At 38.1% G+C, this 24,367-nt stretch overlaps 1 protein-coding gene and 2 pseudogenes across 7 annotated transcripts; all 3 read left to right on the top strand.

Annotated features, from left to right (window-relative positions):
* The first annotated feature begins 13,448 nt into the window (after positions 1-13,448).
* On the top strand, positions 13,449-14,582 carry LOC147534420 (subtilisin-like protease SBT4.14 pseudogene; annotated as a pseudogene).
* A 1,374-nt stretch (positions 14,583-15,956) lies between these two features.
* On the top strand, positions 15,957-22,801 carry LOC147534418 (uncharacterized). Of its 7 annotated transcripts, XR_015227242.1 has the most exons (6): positions 15,957-16,302; positions 16,523-16,770; positions 17,449-17,662; positions 17,810-17,956; positions 19,200-19,640; positions 20,091-20,509. XR_015227242.1 is itself a non-coding variant. In XM_086645608.1 (5 exons), the coding sequence occupies exons 1-4, from the start codon at positions 16,042-16,044 to the stop codon at positions 17,930-17,932; spliced, it is 846 nt and encodes a 281-aa protein (XP_086501734.1). In that variant the 5' UTR covers positions 15,957-16,041; the 3' UTR covers positions 17,933-17,956; positions 22,234-22,801. The 7 variants fall into 7 exon arrangements, 6 of the variants coding, with proteins under 6 accessions (XP_086501734.1, XP_086501732.1, XP_086501731.1 ...); XM_086645608.1 differs by lacking the exons at positions 19,200-19,640; positions 20,091-20,509 and adding an exon at positions 22,234-22,801; XM_086645606.1 differs by having other exon boundaries at positions 17,810-17,952; positions 19,204-20,509.
* Positions 22,113-22,668, top strand: LOC147534419 (glyoxylate/hydroxypyruvate reductase HPR3 pseudogene; annotated as a pseudogene).
* Positions 22,802-24,367: the final 1,566 nt, after the last annotated feature.

Below are 24,367 nucleotides of genomic sequence, written 5' to 3'. Positions count from 1 at the left end.
TCTTTAAGGTACAAATGGAGAGGAAGTAGGTACAACAAACATATACAACACCCTATATTACATACTGTCAAACACCTTAGGTAGAACAAACATATACAACGCCCTACATTCCATATTGTCAAACACATTATGACATTTACCATGAAATGAGTCAAATTCAACTAAATATATGAAGAAAGAAACTAAGGATTCATGGAAGGAACAACACTAATAGAATAATAACAGTAAGGAAAGAAAAACAGTAAACTTTAGAGCAAGAAAATACCATATTTAAGCAAGGAATAACCGAAAAGGGCGAACATGATCCAGAGAGAGTTTTGGGCAGAATTGAGAGCAACTGAAACACAAAAGGATAAAGATTTCATAGCCAAGGGGTTTGTATCCATTAATTTATGAAGATGATAATTGATTTCGTATTTCCTTGAAAACTAATAACAAACTATTACAGCTCTTTATAGAGAGTTAAGAGAGAAAATGAGTCAAGTAAAAGTTAGTTACAAGTTTGTTATAAGTGGTTGGTTTGTTAGAAACTGAAAATAACAACTAAAGGTTATGATACTGTGCATCTCTTCTTGATCCTGTACTTCGCAGCTAGATATGCTCTATTACCCTCCCTCAAACTGAAGTTGTTTTGGAGAGAACTTGCAGTTTGTTGCGAAGGAAACCAAACCTTGGACCAGGTAAAGCTTTAGTAAAAACATCAGCAGCTTGAAGGTGTGTTGAGATATAACGAAGACATAGTTGTTTTGAGGATACTAACTCCCTTATGAAATGAAAATCCAAAGCTAAGTGTTTGATTTTCGAATGGAAAACTGGATTGGATGCCAAAGATAGAGCTGAGACATTGTCACACCATATATGTGGTGGAGTGGGAAGACAAATGTGAAGATCCTTTAGTAAAGAGCAAATCCAAATAGCTTCAGCAGCAGATTGTGCTAAGGCTCTATATTCAGCCTCTGTGGATGAGCGAGAAACAATTGGTTGTTTCTTAGCCGACCAACTAACTGGATTACCAGCAAGATAAATTACATAACCACCTGTACTCCTACTGTCAGAGGGACTCCCAGCCCAATCAGCATCAGTGAACACATCCAGATTGAAAGTAGAAGACTTAGAGAGGTGAATACCAAATTGAATAGTACCCTTAAGATACCTTAAAATTCTCTTAGCTGCCTGATAATGAGCATTTGTTGGTTTGTGCATAAATTGACAAACCTGACTAACAGCAAAGCTGATATCAGGTCTAGTCCATGTAAGGTATTGTAAGGCACCTACTAAACTTCGATAGGGAGAGGGATCAGTAAGCAAATCATCATCATTTGGATACAATTTGGAGCTAACAGCAAGTGGGGAGGAGCATGGTTTAGCACCATCCATCTTGGTCTTTTGAAGAAGATCAATAATATACTTTGATTGAGTTAAAGTGAGACCAGACTTATCACGAGATACTTCTAAACCCAAGAAATAATGTAGGGAACCCAAATCTTTCATAGAGAATTTGGTGTGGAGTTGTTGAATTATCTCTTGACACACGGAAGTGGAGCTGCCAGTGATAAGAATGTCATCAACATAGACCAAGATATACACCAAATTACCTTGATGAGAGTATACAAACAAAGAAGAGTCAGAACAGGACTTTGAGAACCCAATTTCAAGTAGACAGTCCACTAATTCCTCATACCAAGCTCGAGGGGCTTGTTTGAGGCCATAGAGAGACCTATGAAGTTTACAAACATAATTGGGTTTGGTAGAATCTTGAAACCCAGGTGGTTGAGTCATAAACACAGTCTCCTTTAAATGACCATGAAGAAATGCATTACTCACATCAAGTTGTCTGATGTCCCAATCATTTTGAACTGCTAGGGAGAGAAGTACTCGAATGGTAGTTGGTTTAGCCACTGGACTGAAAGTCTCAGTGAAATCCACCCCTTCTCTCTGATGAAAGCCCTTGGCAACTAGTCGAGCCTTGTATCTCTCAATGATGCCATCAGATGGTTGTTTAATCTTAAACACCCATTTGCAACCCACTAAGTTTTGATCAGGTGAGGAAGGAACTAAAGACCAAGTACCTGATTTCTCAAGAGCAGCAAATTCATCACACATAGCTGCACGCCATTTTGGGTCTTTGTTGGCTTGTGTGAAACAAGTGGGAGTGGGAGGCAAAGTGGTGGCCAACAGTATAGGAGAGATAGGATGAAGAGTAGAGATAGTATAAGTTTTAGGCTTAAAAATGCCTGATTTAGATCTTGTCTGCATGGGGTGAGTAGACATATTAGGAACATTTGGTACAGGTGGGTCAATGGGAGCAGTAGGAATGACTGGCTCAATGGGAGCAATAGGTATATTAGTATCATTTGGTAGAGGTTGGTTCAATGAGATAGGTTTAATAGGAGTATGGGGTTCAATTGGTTCAACAGGAGTATGGGGAATAAGTGGTGTAATAGGAGTTGTAGAAATAAGTGTTGTAGAAGGAACAATTGGTACTGTAGGCTTGGGAGGAGCAAGATAAGCATACGGAAATGATAATTCATTAAACACTACATGTCTCGACACAAAGACCCTGCCAGAATGAGGATCAAGACATCTATATCCTTTTTGAGCATCACAGTAGCCAAGAAACACACACTCCTTACTTCTGGGAGCTAATTTATTAGGAGAATAAGGTCTCAGCCAAGGGAAACAAGCACAGCCAAACACTTTGAGAGAATGATAGTCTGGAGGGACATGAAATAGTTTTTCAAATGGGGAACTAAACTTAATAGACTTGGTTGGGAGTCTATTAATCAGATAATTGGCTGTTTTAAGGGCTTCCAACCAAAAAGATTCAGGAAGAGATGATTGAATAAGAAGAGTTCGAGTGACATCTAACAAGTGGTTGTGTTTAGATTCAGCCATCCCATTTTGTTCAGGAGTGTGAGGGCAGGACATTTGATGAGTAATACCAGCCTCTTGAAGAAAAAGTTGAAAAGCATGATGAAGAAATTCTCCACCACCATCAGTTCGAATGGTTTTTATTTTCAAACCAAGACTATTCTCAATATTAGTTTTGAATGTAATGAATGTGTGTCTGAAATCAGACTTAGCAAATAAGGGAAACACCCAACAAAACTTCGACCAATCATCTATGATATTAACATAATATTTGTATCCACTAACAGAAGGTACATGAGCAGGGCCCCAAAGATCAAGATGCAACAATTCTAATGGAGTATGTGAATGAGTAAGAGAAGGTGTAAAAGGAAGTTTCTTACTCCTGCCTAAACAACAATTGGTACAAAATATAGGTTGCATAGACTTATTAGCAGAAAATAAAGTGTCTTTCAATCTTTGAAGTGCTTGAAATGAGGGATGACCCAGCCTTTGATGCCACAGAGTCTCATCATCTTTCTGAGCACTAAGAGCTTTATTAGGAGAGTTAAACTGAGAGGATAAGTCTATAGGATAGAGACCAGCTTCAGTTGGCCCTTGAACAAGTCCTTCACATAAAACCCAAAAGGATCAAATGTTAAAGAGCATTGATTATCTGTTGTGAATTTGTGCACAGATAGTAGGTTGTGAGAGGCTTTAGGTACTCTAAGGACATTAAATAGTTGAAACTTATGATTATTTTTAACAAAATATGTATGACCAGTGTGAGTAATAGACATACCTTGGCCATTAGCAGTGGCTATCTTCTCTTGACCATTAAACTCAGTAGGATTATTGAGTTGATTAATGTCAGGAGTAATATGATTGGTAGCTCCAGAATCAGCATACCACGGATTGTGGCCAAACACATCAGCAGTTGCAAGCATTGCTGCTAGATTAGATGGAGGAGATCTTCCTTGATAGGAGAAGTTGATTCGATGATAATACTCAATAGCAGTATGACCAACTTTGTGACATATTTGGCAAGTTGGACGATCATTTGATGAAGAAGGACCAAACTTGTTAGAATTGTGGTGAGAATTATGTCAGCCATTGTGTCTTCCTCTTCCATAATTCTGACCTCTTCCATAATTCTGACCTCTTCCATAATTTGATTGATTAGGAGAATAAGGTTTACCATAACCTTGACCTCTTCCTAAATAACCTTGATTTTGAACTAACATAGCATGATTGTTGATCACCTGATTTCTCTTAAGTCTTTCATTAATCATAATCTCTTCACTGGTAAGAAGATTATGAAGTTCTGCTATTGTGACAGGAGGATTCCTAATTCGAATAGCAGATGCAAAAGAATCATATTCAGAAGGAAGTCCCCTTAGAATTGTGACTATTACCTCATTAACACTAGCAGGACTACCAGAGGCTGCTAATTTATCACAGATCAGTTTGATTTGACCAAGAAACTCAGGAATGGTGAGGTTGTTCTTCTTACATTCTCTGAGTTGATCTTGGAGTTGAATGATGTGAGCAGTTGAGGAGGTGGAAAAGGAATCTTCAAGACTTTTCCATAATTCTTCAGATGTTGTATTACCAACCACATATGGTACTACTGAGTCTGAGAGTGTTGAATTAATCCAGATCAAAAGTGTCTGATCTTCTTCTACCCAATTGATATAATCTTGGTTGATGACATTGTTGATTCTGTCATCTTCATTGCTAAATTTTAATGGACAAGGCCTAGTACCATCTACTAAATCTAGTACCTTGTATTTACGCAGAATTGGGAGAAACATAGCTTTCCAAGTCAGATAGTTATCTGCTTGTAGCTTAATTGGGATTGCATTTCCCATAGAATTAATAGAAAGAGACGTAATTTTAGGTGTTTCCATCTTGAATTTTCAGAGAATTCAAGTTTTCGAAAAGAAGAAGTTATGAAGCTGAGTAAAGGTTGAAGATGAAGATGAAGAAAGATTGAAAGATTGAAGATGAAGATGAATAAATGTTGAAGATGAAGAAAGGTTGAAGATGAAGAAAGATTGAAGATGAAGATGAATAAATGTTGAAGATGAGGAAAGGTTGAAGATGAAGAAAGGTTGAAGATGAAGAAGAAGTTGTTAATGGCTTTTAGAGAGAGAAAGGAAAATGAGAGAACCTAGCTCTGATACCATAATTGATTTCGTATTTCCTTGAAAACTAATAACAAACTATTACAGCTCTTTATAGAGAGTTAAGAGAGAAAATGAGTCAAGTAAAAGTTAGTTACAAGTTTGTTATAAGTGGTTGGTTTGTTAGAAACTGAAAATAACAACTAAAGGTTATGATACTGTGCATCTCTTCTTGATCCTGTACTTCGCAGCTAGATATGCTCTATTAGATGAAATGGTACAGTGAATGAAGGAGCTTGATGGAAGAGGGAGAGGCTTAGGGCAATGAAGAGAGTTACGAGATAGGAATCGATCGTGATTGAGAGAAAGACATTGAAACAGTCTTTCATTCCATTTAGCCGTTGATTCGATTAAAGAGTTTCGGTTACATGTGAGATTCCTTTGGACGGCTGAGATTATATGCATGTGTGTCTTTCCAAGTCATGATCCAACTCACCATCTAAGAACATTTATTTTGTCCTAGTCACAACATTTCTGTTTTGTAATATAGATATTATGGTTTTACTCAGGAAAAAAATGGATACTTTCTTCTCAAACAAACCTTGAGTTTCTTTCGTCAAGAATGATTTATGAGACTCTGTGTTTTAATCTAGGATTTATTTGTAGTTGTTGCTCTCTTTGATTTTTTTAATTTTTCTATCGAATCGAAGCTCTAGTTATGAATGATTCCTTATGTTTCAAATTTTCTACTTTATTTTCTTTCGTCCGCACTGAAAAATTACGTCGAAGTTACTCTTATGACATCCTTATCCTCCAAAAATTGAATACATTTTTGATGTAGTAAGTACTTTATCAAATGATAATAGAAACCATAAGTAGCCTATACACATCAGTATCACTTGGAGTTGGCCCGATGACAGCGGCAAAATGTCAGGTTCAAGCTTTGATGAATCTGCTTCATAAAAAAAAAAGCTTTGATGAATCCATTTTGTACACATCTAACTGTTAAGTTTGTGGTCATCCAACTCAAAACCAATTGGCAATGAGTGGAGAGGACCTATACTTTATATTCTTGATTGCTAGTTACCCATTCTCCCATGTGGGACTATTCTCACACGCCCCCTCACGTGTGGGGTTCTTTGAGCCTAACACGTGAGTTTTTTTCTTTACGGGTGACGTGGAGCACGTGTGGCTTTTAAGCCTATCACGTGTGGGCCTAGCTCTGATACCATGTTAAGTTTGTGGTCATCCAACTCAAAACCAATTGGCAATGAGTGGAGAGGACCTATACTTTATATTATTGATTGCTAGTTACCCATTCTCCCATGTGGGACTATTCTCACACTAACAGGATCCACAGGCAAAGAGTTGAGGAGTTGACTCGTAAATCTTATCTTGAAGTTTTTTCATTCTTTAACTAGGATAACGTTGACTTAGAACTCCAAATTCCAGCTAGACAGAATACAAAAAATTAAGATTTTTAATGCATAAAACTTGGTTGATGGCATGAATATAAAGAACTGATGTCTCCAACAGCTGCCTGTCTCGAAACCTTAACATTTGAATAGAAAGTCATTGTTCTTTGAGCAATAAGAATGAAAGTCTATCAAATCGATAAGATATTCGGTGTAGTGCTTGTTCACTACAAGGAAATTTTTCGTCTAAGATCATCTTGTCTGAAGTAACTATCACCTGAAACAAAATAATACTTTAGAAGGACAAAAAAACAACGTATTTTGATGTCGTTGCTGAATCCTGATGTTGCTGCTGCTGCTTCTGGGGGTTCTTCTGGCAATCCATTTTGATGTCGTTGCTGCTGCTGGGATTCTTCTTGCAATGCATCCTCATGAGGTCTGAGCAGCTCCCCTGATTGTACTCCATTATTGTTCAAGTACCGATTGTGTTCAATGCTCAACAATGCATTTATAAATTCATAATCTGATTCTTGTGCTACTACATTATTATTGTTGTTCAAGTCGGTAAAGTCCATGGCGGTCATTTCATAACCAGCGTGCGTCATGTCCTCGATTACTATTTTTTACAAAAATTAAAATATGTAAAGCTTGAAGGAGTAAAAGTAAAACAATCCTTTAAACATTTTATTTTCCTGGAGTATCATTCATATCTTGCCCACCTATTGTTTTAGTTGGTGCATGACAATTAAATGAATCATAAGAAAAGTTCAGTTTTCCCCCTAACTTGTCCTACTTCCATTTTTAGAGAAGGGTTTACTTAAATTGAATTGAAAGGTTTGATACAACAAAGAATAACTTACACCTGCCTAGCTAAATTTTTATGTGTTTCTAATTTATTTAATATATAAAATTATATTAGTTTTCTGATTTTCAAATATCTAAGAGGAAAAGGAGAAGAGTTGAGATGTTGGAGGTATCTAAGTTGTAGTTTTTGTAAACATCATGAGTTAACTTGGCAAAAATGTCCCATTGTTTAGTAACATAAACATCTCTTTCAACAATTAAAAATTCAGTAAAAGGGAGTATATCTTCAACAATTAAAAATTCTCTCTTTCTTTTGGTTGACCTTGAAAAATACTAGGACAAAGGTTATGTAATGGTGGCATTGTAAATTAGATATATGGGTGTGTAATAAGGAAATCTGGTAGTTACAGATCTTTAGGAGTCCTCTTACTAGAGATACTTACTAAATTATATGGAGTTTATAACTACCCAAACACAGAGTACGGGTATAAGTTAAGCACTCTTATTATATGCAACTCTCGGTCACAAGATTTTGGCAAGGAGAAAAGGTAAGTTCGAACTTAGCGCAATTTGAAAATAAATTGCCAATTGATATCATTTCTTATCAACGAGTTAGTTGCTCCGATAGTTAAATGATACATTATGTGCTAGAGATGGCGACTCAATCCGCACTCGCCTGAGGATAGCTCATTCCTCCCAGGCGGCTCCGCTCGCCTTCTAGCATTTGATATGACAACCCATGAAGCCCGAAATGTGGCAAAGTGTGTCAAGTATGTTTTCCTTGAAGGACATAGTGAAACAACCTTTATGTAAGTTAACTCATTTGAATTTCCTTCATAGGTTTATCTCTCTAGTTTTTTTTTTTTGATGAGATGTTTTATCTCTCTAGTTAAAAGTAGAAGTTTTGTAAGGTCTCAATGGACTTAGGGTTATGTAGTTGGGCTCTCGAGTTACTCTTGTGACAATCAAGTTCTGAGACGAGTCATTCTACCGGTTACTTAATGCAGATTAGTATTAAAAATCACAGAAATAGTTGCTTGTTTATTCTTCTATTTTCTCATCCTTTGGTTATTATAATTGGTGATAGCAATGGTTTTCAAGAAATTGTTGTCTAATTCTTTGATACATCTTTTCTGACTAATAAGAACGGTTTTTTAAGAAGTGTTGTCTATACTTCCATCGACAACTTATTATTTAGTTTAGAGCAATAGTTCAATAATCTCAAACTTTATCAATCATAGTCTAAGTTTAGAGTTAATATATTGTAGACTTTCACCTGATATGGTCAAATGCTCTGAAGTCTAGCTAGTTAAAACACGTAAAAACCTATTGTCATTAACTACTTTGAAATTTGAATTCAACAGTATGAATTCGATCTCATTAGTTCACTTTTTCTATACTTATTTGGTGTTAAAATCGTTGTATAACAAATCAGCTTGACATTGCTGCACCTGGAATTGATGTATTGGCTGCATTTACGCCTTCGAGAACGCTTACAAAGTTGCAAGGTGATACCCAATATTTGAAGTATATGATAATGTCAGGCACATCAATGGCGTGCCCACACGTAGCTGGTGTAGCTGCGTATGTGAAGTCATTCCACTGGGGTTGGTCTCCTGCAGCCATTAAATCCGCCATTATCACCACTGGTATGTAAATCTTGAATCTCCCTCCTTCCTTGCATCTCACAAACAAGGACTCATTGAACTTTTAACTAAATTTTGATCAACAGCCACCCCAATGAGTTCATACGTAAATGTGGGAGCCGAATTCTCATACGGAGCAGGTCAGTTAAACCCATTACAAGCTGTCCATCCGGGTTTAGTCTACGATATGGATCAACTATCATACATTCAATTCTTATGTAATGAAGGTTACAAAAATGGGTGTAAGAGGCGGTTTCCAAATTGGATTTAAGAGGCAGTTTCTAAAACTCTTGAAGAGGCGGTTTATTGGCACCATATAGGTGGTTTCTAAATTTTGGCACCAAAGTAATTTAGAAACCAAAGTTCCTTTTTATGGGGCTTGATATCTATATAAATAGGGGTCTTGAGTCTTTGTAAAACACACCAACACAAGCAACAACAACTCTTCTTTAGAGAGAGCTAAAGAGAGAGAGCAAGTGAGAGAGAAATTTTTTGTTCATAGTTTTGAGCGGTGTTAAATTTCTCGGTCGTCGAAGATTTAGTATAGAAGGTTATTACTATACGGTACCATCTTGGGACGAACTTGCGGGTTGTGTTAGTCGTCTTCATCTATCCTTCAATAAAGATTTCTTGTTCGCCCGAGGACGTAGGCTTTAAAGCCGAACCTCGTTAAGTTCTGTTCGCATTTTGATTTTGACTTAACTTTTCGATTAATCTTCATAATCGGATCAATTTCTAGGATAGGTTCGATAGCTTCCGCGACTTTTAGTTATAACAATTGGTACCAGAGCCTTGTTGAAATTGAACGAAGAGAAGATGGGATCGAGAAGTGGTACGGTCAAATCAGGGAAACTTTAACGAATCGGGTCTACTTAAAATCCAAATTATTCACATGTAGAATGGAAGAGGGTTCTTCTATTCAGGAATATGTGAATAGGTTTGACAGGATTATCTCAGATTTGAAGGATATTGATGTTAAGGTTGAGGATGAGGACCAAGCCCTGATATTATTACTTTCATTGCCTAAATCCTATGAGAACCTTGTTCAAACTTTGATGCTTGTTGGTGATAGTCTAAGCATGGAAGAGACGAGAAAGTCGTTATTAGCGGATGACCTTCGTAAGGTTGCTACTAACAGTATGGCGTCGGGTGGAGTAGACAAGGATCAAGCACAAGGGTTGTTTGTAACGAGGGGGAGGAGTAATGAAAGGGGAAAGGGAAAGGGCGGGAAATCTAGATCCAAATCTAGAGGCTCTTTCAAGAAAACGTGCTTTAGTTGTGGTGAGCTTGGCCACTTTAAAGCGGCTTGTCCAAAGAGAAAGTTGAAGCAAAAGAACGAAGGCTACAAGGAGAAACAAGAGATGCAAGAGGCGGGATATGTGTCAGAAGAAGCGGACGAATGTTTCTCGGTGACAGAGGTGTCTGAGAAGATCTTCGATAAGTGGATGCTTGATTCAGGGGCGTCACACCATATGTGCCCAAATAGGGAGTGGTTTACTACCTATAGGAGTATAGATGGTGGTACAGTTATACTGGGTGATGATAGTATATGTAAAACTGTGGGACTCGGAACAATACGGATCAAGATGCACGATGGAGTGGTGAGAACATTGACGGACGTAAGACACATACCCGATTTGCGGAAAAATCTAATTTCCCTTGGTGTGTTGGAGCGGAACGGCTGTAAGATAATTATAGAGAATGGCTCCATAAAAGTCGTTAAGGGTTCTTTGGTGGTAATGAGAGGTACTCGTTACGGTAATTTATACAAACTTTTAGGGACAACAATTACGGGAGATGTAGCAGTAGGAATCAGTGGAAGGGATCCAACGGCTAGTACGAGGCTTTGGCATATGCGCCTTGGGCATATGTCAGAAAAGGGTCTATCTTTGATGTGCGGGAAAGGGTTGTTGAAGGACATGAAGAAGCCTTGCATGGAGTTTTGTGAGCATTGTGTGTTCGGGAAGGCACACAGGGTGACGTTCTCTACAAGCAAGCACAGGAGCAAAGAGGTATTAGACTACGTACATACCGATGTCTGGGGACCGGCAAAGTTACCTTCCAAGGGTGGTTCCAGGTATTTTGTTACATTCGTTGATGATCATTCGAGATTTGTCTGGCTTTATTTTCTGAAGCATAAGAATGAGGTATTCAACACTTTCCTGGTGTGGAAAGCAATGGTTGAGAACAAAACTGGTCGAAAGCTGAAGACGTTAAGGTCGGATAATGGGACCGAGTACACGGATGGGGCATTCAAGGAGTTTTGTAATCAGGAAGGCATTGTGAGGCACTGGACAGTAGTAAACACACCTCAACAAAATGGAGTCGCAGAGAGATTGAACCGTACACTACTTGAGAAGGCTAGATGTATGCGCTCCAATTCGGGACTAGGCGTAGAATGGTGGGCAGAATCTGTTGCGACAGCTTGTTATATTGTGAACAGGTCTCCACATTCTTCTTTAGATGGCGGCATACCTTACGAGGTGTGGTCAGGTGAACATGCAGATTACGGGAGACTTAAGGTTTTCGGTTGTACGGCCTATTACCATGTTAAAGGTAACAAACTTGACAATAGAGCAAAGAAGGCAATTTTCTTAGGATATGCTACAGGAGTCAAGGGTTATCGGCTATGGTGTACGGAAGACAAAAAGTTTGTAATCAGCAGAGATGTGGTGTTTGATGAGTCATCTATTGTAGCTATGGCGAAAGCTACGGTGCCTAGTTGTGGTGATGTTGGGTCTACGAAAGCTCAAGTAGTGGAAGTAGAAGCCGAAGACCAACGGGTTTCTAGGAATCATGATCAGGTGGAGCATCAGGATAATACTCAGGATGAGGAAATTGATGAACCCGATCATGAGGAGGTTCAAGGGGAAGGTACACAAGTTTTACAACAACAACAGCAGGATGTTTCGGTACACACTAGGCCGAAACGGTTATATAAGCCGGTACAGAGGTTAGGGTCAGACAAACCTCTTAGGCATTACGGGCAGGCAAATCTGGTTGAATATGCACTCTCGGTGGAAGACGACGAGCCGGTCACCTTCAAACAAGCTATTACCGCGGCGGAAAGAGAGAGTTGGTTGGTTGCTATGCAAGAAGAGATGGAGTCTCTTCACAAGAACCAGACGTGGGAGGTTGTCCCATTGCCCGAAGGTAAGTCTGTTATTGGTTGTAAATGGGTGTACAAGAAGAAAGAGGATTCTTCCGAAATCAAGGGTACAAGGTATAAGGCAAGACTAGTGGCCAAGGGTTATGCACAGAAAGAAGGGGTCGACTACAATGAGATTTTCTCACCGGTCGTGAAACATACTTCTATTCGGGTGCTATTGAGTATTGTTGCTCATAGTGATCTTGAGCTAGAACAACTCGATGTTAAAACCGCCTTCTTGCACGGAGATTTGGAAGAAGAAATTTATATGGCTCAACCTGAGGGATACAAGGTTGAGGGCAAAGAAAATCAAGTATGTCGTTTGAGGAAATCTCTTTACGGATTGAAACAATCCCCTCGCCAATGGTACAAACGATTTGATTTTTTCATGCTAAAGCATGGTTTTCGCAGAAGTGACTATGATTGTTGTGTATACATCAAGAAGCTTCGCGAAGGTGACTTTATTTATCTCCTTTTGTATGTGGATGACATGCTTATTGCCTCTAGAAGCATGGTGGAGATAGATAAGTTGAAATCTCAACTCAGTCAAGAGTTTGAGATGAAAGACATGGGCGCTGCAAAGAAGATACTGGGAATGGAGATTAAAAGAGAGCGGTCAAGTAAGAAACTGTACTTGAGTCAGAAAGGTTACATCGAACGAGTAGTTTCTCGGTTCGGGATGCAGGATGCGAAGGCGGTGTCAACACCTTTGGCACCACACTTCAGGCTCTCGGGAAAACAATCTCCCACTACTACGGTGGAGAAGGATCATATGGATCGTGTACCGTATGCTAGTGCAGTTGGCAGTTTGATGTACGCTATGGTGTGTACTCGTCCTGATATTTCACAAGCGGCCAGTGTGGTTAGTAGGTTTATGGCATATCCGGGGAAGACACATTGGGAAGCTGTGAAGTGGGTCTTGAGGTACTTGAAGGGTACCGTTGATACGGGTTTGTGCTTTGGTGGAGACACATGTCAGGTAAGCGGTTATGTTGACTCGGATTATGCTGGCGATCTAGATAGAAGACGATCTACTACTGGTTATGTATTTAGGGTACATGGTGCTCCAGTTAGTTGGCGATCGATGTTACAATCTACAGTTGCGTTATCTACTACGGAGGCCGAGTATATGGCTATGACCGAGGGTGTGAAGGAAGCATTGTGGTTGTGGGGTCTTCTGGATGATCTAGGGATTAAGCAGGAGTGCGTGGATGTATGGTGTGATAGTCAAAGTGCGATCCACTTGGCGAAGAATCAGGTCCATCATGCTCGTACTAAGCATATCGATGTCAGGTATCACTTTGTACGAGATGTCATAGAGGAAGGTAATGTTTCTCTCATGAAGGTACACACAGATGAGAATCCCGCGGACATGTTGACTAAAGTGGTGACATGTAGCAAGTTTCAGCATTGCCTGGAATTGCTACAAATCGGCTCATGTTAAGTTGCTCGAAAGGGCGTAATGGCGACAAGGTAATCTTTATGTGAAGGGTTGGTAGAACTACGGTAGGCTTGATCCTGTAAAAGGGTACGTAGGCAACCATGGTCATATGGTGCAGTCGGATGAAGTTACAAGAAGCAGATATATCTTACAAGGAGTATCCTGGTGTTCGTCCAAAATTTGAAGGGTATCAAATTGTGTACGAGGTGGAGAATTGTAAGAGGCGGTTTCCAAATTGGATTTAAGAGGCAGTTTCTAAAACTCTTGAAGAGGCGGTTTATTGGCACCATATAGGTGGTTTCTAAATTTTGGCACCAAAGTAATTTAGAAACCAAAGTTCCTTTTTATGGGGCTTGATATCTATATAAATAGGGGTCTTGAGTCTTTGTAAAACACACCAACACAAGCAACAACAACTCTTCTTTAGAGAGAGCTAAAGAGAGAGAGCAAGTGAGAGAGAAATTTTTTGTTCATAGTTTTGAGCGGTGTTAAATTTCTCGGTCGTCGAAGATTTAGTATAGAAGGTTATTACTATACGGTACCATCTTGGGACGAACTTGCGGGTTGTGTTAGTCGTCTTCATCTATCCTTCAATAAAGATTTCTTGTTCGCCCGAGGACGTAGGCTTTAAAGCCGAACCTCGTTAAGTTCTGTTCGCATTTTGATTTTGACTTAACTTTTCGATTAATCTTCATAATCGGATCAATTTCTAGGATAGGTTCGATAGCTTCCGCGACTTTTAGTTATAACAATGGGCCTATTAGAGTCATAGTTGGTTCTAAGACAGTGAACTGTTCAGAATTGCCTCCACCAAAAGGAAGTGATGCCCTAAATTATCCAACAATGCAATTAAGTATGAGAACTAGTGATAAAAAACCAGGAATTGCTGTTTTTAGAAGAAGAGTTACAAATGTGGGTCCTCCTAAATCAATATACAATGTCACCATTAATGGGCCTAAAGATGTTGAGATTACGGTAAGGCCCACACAGTTGATCTTCACTAAAAAGTTGGAGAAGAAAAGCTTTACAGTTGTGGTGAAAGCAAAGAAAAAAGTAAAGCAAGATGAAGAAATTCAATCTGGTTCACTTGTTTGGAGAAGTGATATTCATTCTGTTAGAAGTCCCATTGTTATATATACTTCCGAATACTTTTAATAGATTTCATTTCGATTGGAATTTGGTTGTTAACAATGTACGATGGTATTTATTAACGTCCGTAACTAAATAGTTTAAAACACCGAAATTTCGATTTTGGAATCAAATTTGAAATAAGGATTGTGAAAGGAATTGAATTAATGGTGTGTTTGGTTGCAGGATTTCTAAGTAAGATTCCTATCAAAAGTGGAATTTGGTAGGAATCATGAATCCTTGGTCTGTTTGGCTACCAAGAATCCTAGGACTCTTGAATCCTAAGGATTCCTAATTCCAAAATTTGTATTGGACCAAAATCTCACCCTACCCCATAGGATTTGCTAGGATTTTGGATTAATGAACCTAAATTTCAAACTTAAAATCAACAAAAAAATATTTCCTTCTACAAAATCATTATTTTTTTTCAAAATTATTATTTTTTTCAAAAATCATATTTTTTTCTAAAGACGTTTAAAAATACTCAAATAATAATAAATCATAGGATTCTTAGTTGCCAAACAAGCCAAAAAATATTACTTGGATTCATGAAAACGTGGAATCATAAATCCCAAGGACTCATGAATCCGCGGATTCATGATTCCGCCATCCAAACACACCATAAGATGATTCATAAAAGGCAAAGTAATACTTATTTTCTCATTGTTTATACACATTAATGTGAATCTTATCCATTTGTATACTAGTGTTTAAACATTGTTGTCTTGGTTAATTTTTCATATTAGCTATAAGATACCCTCATGTAAGAGACGAGTCGTTCTTGGTTCTTATACCACCTATGACGATCCAAGCCCAACTGTTATCGATATTATCTCTGTTTTCTAAACTCATGTTCAATCCCCCTGGCGAAGATTTCACTAGTCCACCTATAAAGACTCGAAAATTATTAAATTTGAGCTCACATCTATACCTATATATGCTCTCCAAATAGACTTTATAGGTTGGTCTATATTTTCATGATGCCATTCACGAGCGAGGTCATTCCTCCTAGTGAACTTATCCATCTATCAGCCATAACATTAGCTTACGTATTCATAGAAAATAAGACAATACTAGTATCAAAAGATGCACACTGTTGTCGAATTTAATGTATTGCTCCAACACAGATTCAGTGAGCAAAGTTTATCTTCTCCCATTGCCTCATGTCGTGCCGTTGATGATCTTTGCCATACACATACCAAAGAATCATGAATATCAAGGGCAATGGTAGACATAGTTTTGGATGACTTAAATGAGACATCAAAGTTGCATTTGAGAAACGGCACCCTTATACCCCTCTCCGACTATCTGTAAAGATGAAAATGTAAAAAAGATGAAAATGTCTTTGGAAGAGTGTAAAAAAGACGATATTGTCTCTTATCTGATATTGCCTCTTATCTTATTCAAAGCAGGGGAAAAGAGAGCCAAATGAAATGGGCAGTACTTGTATCATAGTTGTTCTTGGTGTTACTTCCACACACACCACATGGAGTCATTATCTGTCTTCAGCTTCCAAACTAACAAAATTGCTTCATTGTCCAGCTCCTCGAGTCAGCTGAAATATCTGAATAAGAACCGAATTGGTTTGATACCACCAGCACCAAGGTCTAGTAGTAGCTTGAGAAAAGAACCTTTAAGAGAAAAAATGGGCGAAAGAGAAGAAGATTTGAAGAAAGCTAAATGGCCCAAGATCAAACCTAAAAAGGATCTTCAAATTAATCGTCTCAAAGATACCCATCTCTTTACGGTAATCCCCTTTTTTCTCTCAATTTGTAATAATAGAGTTCTTCCATGGCTGCTTTTTTAGAGAAATTATTCAAATATGCTTACAAATTGTCAGAAACAAGTTTATTGATTTGAATACTGAAATGGGTATTCAGTATTATCCTATAAAATGATCAATTTTGAATCCTGGAAAGGGGATTTTATTAGGGTTTTAATGATGGCCAATTTGATCAAATTTTCAGGTACCCAATTTCTTCACATCCGTTGAATCCAAAGGGTTTGTTAAAGTTGGAGAATTGATGGGTTTTGCTCATCAAGGGAGTCTTGGCCCAACTAAAGGAGAGGCTTTTAGAGATAATGATCGAATTTCTGTAAATGATCCAGTTCTTGCAGAAACTATTTGGGAATCTGGGCTTAATAAATTCTTTTCTGATATTACAATTAGGGGAAGAGCTGCTGTTGGATTGAATCCTAATATCAGATTCTACAGGTAAATTTATGAGTCTTATCTTTAGTTTTTCATACTAATTAGGGTCGAATGAGTTGATGGATAATAATACCTGCAAGTTTCAGAACCACCACAAATGGTATCTTCTGAGGAATCTAGGTTTAGGTTGCACGAACATCGGGTATGTTATGAACCGAAACCGTAGGTTAGAACTTTCACTTGAATACCAATCTCATTAGGAAGAAATGGGATACACTTTACGCACATATTATTATTATTATCTGACCATGTTTCAAAAACTATCACCTAGAGATGGCGACTTAATCGGCACTGGCCTGAGGATAGCTCATTCCTCCCAGGCGGCTCAGCTCAACTTCTGGCATTTGATATGACAACCCATTACATAAACATAACGACAATGCACCTTAGGTTTCACCCACTTATGAGATACCCTTGATGTGGAGGTTGTAGTTTTAACTTGTATACTGATGAACTTAAGTATGGAACTTGTCTTTGAGAACCTGTTCCAAAAGAGAATCGTACTAATAGATTAACCACGGTGAACCACCTTCGTACTTGGGGACGCGGGTTTAGCCGAGATACAAAATGGACAACTATAGAATAAAATTGTATTTCCACTCGAACAGGGTCTTAGTTATTTGAACCAGTACGAGTCTTAGACATGTTTTTTTAATATCTAATTTCTTATTAGTATTTCAGGTATAAGGTTGGACAGCGATTTGGACGTCATATTGATGAAAGTGTTGATATGGGAGATGGAAAACGTACGTATTATACCTTGTTAATATATCTAAGTGGTGGAGTGACACAAAAAACAAAAGCTGATGTAAGTAGTCAGAAGGATTCTCTAGTAGACTCTCTTGTTGGTGGAGAAACAGTTTTTTATGATTCTAGGAGGGGTGTTGTTGCTGAGGTAACTTGATTAACTTAGCTAGAATTTCCCTCATATATTTAATCAAAGTCTCCAATAAAAATATTTTGCTAGAATTATGTTTAAGAAAAGACGGTTTCTATTTATCAATCATTTCTAAGCTACGACGTGCGTCAATTGTTTCTATAGGTGGCACCTGTAGAAGGGATGGCTCTTCTTCATCTCCACGGAGATAAGTGTATGTTACATGAAGCCCGAAATGTGGCAAAGGGTGTCAAGTATGTTTTCCGTTCGGATGTAATCTTTGCTTGAAGGACATAGTGAAACAACCTGTATGTAAGTTAACTCCTTTGAATTTCCTTCATAGTTTTATCTCTCTAGTTAAAAGTAGCAGTTTTGTAAGGTCTCAATGGACTTAGGGTTATGTAGTTGGGATCTCAAGTTACTCTTGTGACAATCAAGTCGCGAGACGAGTCATTCTACGGTTTCTTATTGCAGATTAGTATTAAAAATCACAAAAAATAATTTTTCGTCTAAGATCACCTTGTCTGCAGTATCCAAGCAACATAATTCAAATGGTTTCGCATCTTCTACTTTATTTTCTTTCATCCCCAATGAAAAATCACGTCGAAGTTACTCCTAGGACATCCTTATCCTCCACAAATTGAATACATTTTTGATGTACTAAGTATATCAAATGATAATAGAAACCATAAGTAGCCTATACACATTACTATCACTTGGAGTTGGCCCGCGGCGAAATGTCAGGTTCAAGCTTTAACGAATCCATTTTGTACACATCTAGCAGAATCCAAAGGCAAAGAGTTGAGGAGTTGGCTCGTAAATCGTTTTTTGATGTTTTGACATTCTTTAACTAGGATAGCGTTAACTTAGAACTCCAAATTCTAGCTAGACATAATACAAAAAATTTAAGATTCTTAATGCATAAAACTTGGTTGATGGCCAGAATATAAAGAACTGATGGCTCCAGCAGCTGCCTGCCTCGAAACCTTAACATTAATTTGGATAGGAAGTCATTGTTCTTTGAGCAATAAGATTGAAAGTCTATCAAATTGATAAGATACTCGAAGTGGTGCTTGTTCACTGCAAGGAAGTTTTTCGTCTAAGATCACCTTGTCTGAAGTAACGTTCACCAAAAAACAAAATAATACTTTGGTAGAACAAAATAAACAACGTATTCATTATCCAAGAAAGCAAACAAATTTACAACGTGCCTTTTTTCAGCCAATATATCCTTAGTGAACAATGCATCATTTTTTTAGCCAATCCGACCAGTTGGAGAATTATTTTTTTTTTAAATAAAGAAGCTGAACCCCCAAAATGGGCGAGGGGCTGCCTACGTACCAATGAATTAGAACATGAAATCCTCTAATTCAAAGGATCAAGCCTTCACGTAGTTCTCTCTCGTCCCTTTATTACCCATTAATGTTCCTTCTCTTCTTAAACTTGTATCCTGAATCCTGATTATGCTGCTGCTGCTGTGGTTCTTCTTGCAATCCATCTTGATTTTGTTGCTGCTGCTGGGCTTCTTCTTGCAATCCATACTGATGAGGTCTAGACAGCTCCCCTGATTGTACTCCATTATAGTTCAAGTACTGATTGTGTTCAATGCCCAACAATGCTGACAATTCATTCATCAATTCATCATCAGCGGGTTCTTGTGCTACTACATTAGTATTGTTCAAGTAGTCATAGTCCATGGGGATTTCGTAAGCAGTGTCCGTCATGTCCTCGATTACTATTGCTGTTGCATATGTTAAGCCAACTTGGTTATCTTCATTATTGTTCAAGTACTGCTGCTGGTGTTCTTCTGGCAATCCATCTTGATGTTGTAGCTGCTGCTGGGCTTCTTCTTGCAATCCATCCTCATGAGGTCTGAGCAGCTCCTCTGATTGTACTGCATTATTGTTCAAGTACTGCTGCTGCTGGGGTTCTTCTAGCAATCCATCTTGATGTTGTAGCTGCTGCTGGGTTTCTTCTTGCAATCCATCCTCATGAGGTCTGAGCAGCTCATCTGATTGTACTCCATTATCGTTCATGTACTGATTGTGTTCAATTCTCAATAATCCATTTATAAGTTCATCATCTGATTCTTTTGCTACTACATTATTATTGTTGTTCAAGTCGATAAAGTCCATGGGGATCATCATTTGATAATCAGAAACCATACCTTCCCAAACAGACGGATCTTCATTATATACATTATCAGCTTGTTCTTGTGCTACTACTACATTAGTATTGTCCAAGTAGTCAAAGTCCATGGGGATCATTTCATAACCAGTGTTAGTCACGTCCTCGATTACTATTCCCGCTGCATCTATTAAGTCGACTTGGTTATCTTGAATAGGCTGCTGATATGCACTTATTACTTCTTCTACCGGTGATGTCGTCATGTCCTGGATTACTAATCCCGGTGCATCTGTTAAGCCGACTTTGTTCTTTTGAATAGGCTGCTGATATGCACTTGATACTTCTTCTGCCGGTGATGTCGTTATGTCCTGGATTACTAACCCTGGTGCATCTGTTAAGCCGACTTGGTTATCTTGAATAGGCTGCTGATATGCACTCAATACTACTTCTACCGGTGATATCGTCAACTCTGTTCCTCCTCTTGCAGTGTTGCTGCTGCTGCTGCTACTACTAATACCACCATCGCTAACTTTCTTTCGGATTTTACACAATACATAGCCATTGTTGTTGGGGAATGTATCAGGCAATGTGTACTCGTGCATAATCCATCTAATATTTGTTCTTCTTCTTTTGGAGTCAGGTTGTGATGATGATGAATTTTTATTTGTCTCTTCAAGTGAGAAGCTCTTCTTGATACCGATTTCCATATTGTTATCGTTGAAAATCAATTTGCCTTTACTCTGGCCTTTCCATGTACATGTACCGACGGTTCTTGATGATCTGACAGACTTATTGGATATCTTCTTAAGCTTTGTAAAGAAATAGCGAACCTCGCCATAGTTTTCATCAGTATGATTACCCTGACCGTATTTGCTAGTATCTAGATTATAGTTTATGTAGCCATCTTGAGTTAACTTTTCAAATATGTGCCAAGGTTCGGTAACATAAACATCTCTGTCATGGATAAAAATTTCAGTAAAAGGTAATAAATTTTCTCCCAATACCTTCTTCTTTAGATAGTCTTCGATGAGTTCTCCATCAGTTGGGCAAAATCTACACCCTTTAAGTAGTATTCCTTCCACTTCCATTGTTCTTCTTCTTCTTCTTCTTCCTCGAACCTGCTAATGAAATTTTCTTCACTTGATTCTTTCTTTCTCTTGACGGCTGACCTTGAAGATTTTGTCTTTCTCTTGGCGGCTGACCTTGAAAACTACTATTAGCTAGGACAAAGGTTATTATATATAGTGGTCAGGTGGGCTAGTAATTAGATTGGTAATCATGAAATCAGGTAGTTAGAGACAATTCCTCAAATAGACAAAATTATAGAAAGTTTCTAATTGTCTTATTAGGTCGTACTACTCTAACACTTTTTGTCTTATTAGGTCGTACTACTCTAACACTTTTTGTCTTTTGAAATTATTATTATTATTATTATTTTAATGCTTGGAAGTCAAGTACTCGGCAGTTATCCTCCAATGAGTTGGAAGTCAACAACTTTCTATTTTTTAAAAAAACTTCTATTTTTTATCATCACTAACCTAATTCACTATTTTCCACATATATATTGGGTGGCAGCCAATATTGTATAGTTTGTGGCAGCCAGCCAATACAGTACGTCCGAAATTGGTTTGTGTTAAAGGTACATAGCTAGTTCATCGACGCTATCTTTTCTATTTTTACTGCTAACTATTTCTTTATTGAAGTAATCTCTTGGGTTTCTCGATAAGTTGCATTCTTTTTCGTACACGCATTTTATCTCGGACTGAGCAGTTTGAGACCTAAAGCAATGGGTCGGACTGCGTTAGTCCCAGACCTCTCGGATTTGTTTGAATCCGAGTCTTTGTTTGGCTCTCGGATGGGTAGATCCGTGTTTGAATGCCAATAAGTGTTCGGGGCCAAAGACAAAGTTAACTAACGTCGACAGTGTAAAGAAAAAAACTGATTTAAACTTTTAAGTACTAAAACCGATATTGGTTACGAAAAGTGAGGACAATTTAAAAACTTAAAATTTTGGGGATAATAGGAACCATGCCCGATTTGGAATAATATTTGAAAAAAAAAACATTTCGTAAAATTACAACTTTACTCCCGAAATCAACGTGAAAAAACATTTTTGAAATTTTCTGAACAAATCTTAGTGTGCTCTCAACAATTATGTAAATTTCTAAACAAATTCGGTTTTGCTCAAAAATTGTTTTACAAAATGTTTTGTATTTTGTCTTTTGCGTTCGACAAACATAGACCAACACTAACATTTTGGCTAAACGATTCCTCTTGGTTCTAAGGTTCTCTCTCCCCCTCTGCTAGATCAAAATAGTACTACTACTTGATGTCATGAGGAATGGATCCAATTGTGTTAAGACTTGCTGGTTTCATATTCTATTATACAAGTTCAATGGTCATTATACTTGATAAAGGTTTGGGATTTCTCATCTATGGAAATGACATCTTAATTCTTTTAGGTGAGTGGCGAACGGGTCGGAATTGTTGGGCTTGGAGGTATCGGCTCGGAAGTGGCAAAGAGACTTGAGGGATTTGGTTGCATTATCTCATACAACTCAAGGAAGAAGAAACCATCTTCTTCATACCCTTCTCATTCAAATGTCATTGATCTTGCAGAAAACAACTATAGCCTCATAATGTGTTGTGATTTAAACAAAGAAACCTTTCACATTATAAGCAAGGACGTATTATCGGCATTGGGCAAGAAAGGAGTTATAATAAATGTAGGTAGAGGAGCTCTTATCGACGAGAAGGAATTAGTTCGGTGTTTAGTAGAAGGAGATATGGCAGGTGCTGGGCTCGATGTATTCGAGGACGAACCTCATGTTCCGAAAGAGCTATTTGAGTTGGAGAATGTTGTGTTAACTCCGCCAATTTGGATGCTTTCTTCCTAAACAAACCTTTAGTTTGTTTCTTTAGCCAAGAATGATTTATAAGACTCTTATGTTTTAATCTACGATTTATTTGTAGTTGTTGCTCTCTTTTGATTTGTTAATTTTTCTATCGAATCGAAGCTCTAGTTATGAATGATTCCTTATGTTTCACAGAAAAGCTACGCCGAAGTTATTCCATTGGCATACTTCTCCTCAATAAATTGACTACATTTTTGATGTAGCAAGAAGTTTATCAAATGATAATAGAAACCATAGGTAGCCTATACACATTAACATCACTTGGAGTTGGGCCATGACACTGGTAAAATGTTAGGTTCAAACTTTGATGAACCAATTTTGTAAACATCTAGCAGGATTCAATCGCAAAGAGTTGAGGATTTGGCTCGTAAATCGTGTTTCTTGACACTTTCTCATTCTTTAACTAGGATAACTACCAAGTTAGAACACCGCGTTCTAGCTAGACAGTATACAACAGTTTAAGAATTTTAATGCATAAAACCTGGTTGATGGCCTGAATATAAAGAAGTGTAGGCTCCAACAGCTGCCTGTCTCGAAAATCATTGTTCTTTGATACGGTATTTAGAATAATGCGTGTCCACAACAAGGAACTTTTTCGTCTAAGATCACCTTGTCTGAAATAACTATCACCAAAAACAAAATAGGGTTATTTCTCAAATAGCCCCCAACTTTGTGACCAGTTTCCTGCCTAGCCCCTTACTATATCAAAAATACCTAGACGACCCCCTTTTTAAGATTCCGTTATAACACCTTTAACTAGTCATCATTTCTCTCTCCTCCATCTCATAACCTCTCTCTGCCACCTCATCTTCTCGCCACCTCATCGTCTTCACCGGCGACCTCCAAACCGAAAAAAAAACCTCTAACTCTAATTTTTTTTTCTTTCCTCTCTCTCCAGAACAGATCTAGAGAGAGGAGGTTTGGTCATCACGAACAGACCAGATCTGGTATGTTCGTGTTCTGCTCATCACGAACAGACCAAAATCTGGTCTGTTTGTGTTATGTTCATCAGGAACAGACCAAGATTTGGTCTGTTCGTGTTATGTTCGTGAACAGACCTCCTCTCTCTAGATCTGTTCTAGAGAGAGAGAGGAAAGAAAAAATTAAAAAAGATTTAGAGAGAGAGGATTTTTTTTTTAGGTTTGAAGGTCGTCGACCGGAAAATTGACCGGCCGACGACTTTCGCCGGTGAAGACGATGAGGTGGCAATAAGACGAGGTGGCAGAGAGAGGTTATGAGATGGAAGAGAGAGAAATGATGACTAGCTAACGGTGTTATAACGGAATCTCAAAAAGGGGACCATCTAGATATTTTTGATAAAGTAGGGGGCTTGGCAGAAAACCGGTCACAAAGTTTGGGGCTATTTGGGAAATAATCCAACGAGATAATACTTTGGAAGAACCAAATAAACAAGGTACTCATTATCCAAGAAAACAAACAAGGTTACAACATGTCGTTTCAATCCTTGGTGAACAACACATCATTTTTTTAAGCCAATCCTGCCATTTGGAGGATTATTTTTCTGAACAACACATCATTTTTTTTAAGCCAATCCTGCCATTTGGAGGATTATTTTGTTGAACAACGCATCAAATGAAAACGTTGTTAATGATCGATGATTCAGGTGAAAGCAAGAGAAGAAGAACATTAACAAATGGAATTGTGTTGTTTGCAGTGAAAA

Source organism: Eschscholzia californica, unplaced genomic scaffold (assembly GCF_041429995.1).
Source record: "Eschscholzia californica isolate CP2 unplaced genomic scaffold, dmEscCali1.0.p SCAF_6, whole genome shotgun sequence".
In the NCBI taxonomy this organism is placed as follows: domain Eukaryota; kingdom Viridiplantae; phylum Streptophyta; class Magnoliopsida; order Ranunculales; family Papaveraceae; genus Eschscholzia; species Eschscholzia californica.
This window is presented reverse-complemented; position numbering and strand designations above follow the sequence as displayed.

Bases quoted from the DNA above. Each gene is read 5' to 3' on its own strand.
- LOC147534418 (XM_086645608.1), top strand. From the start codon at position 16,042: ATGGAGTCATTATCTGTCTTCAGCTTCCAAACTAACAAAATTGCTTCA. The intron at 16,303-16,522 runs GTAATCCCCTTT...TCAAATTTTCAG, and splicing joins AAGATACCCATCTCTTTACG to GTACCCAATTTCTTCACATC. The intron at 16,771-17,448 runs GTAAATTTATGA...TTAGTATTTCAG, and splicing joins CCTAATATCAGATTCTACAG to GTATAAGGTTGGACAGCGAT.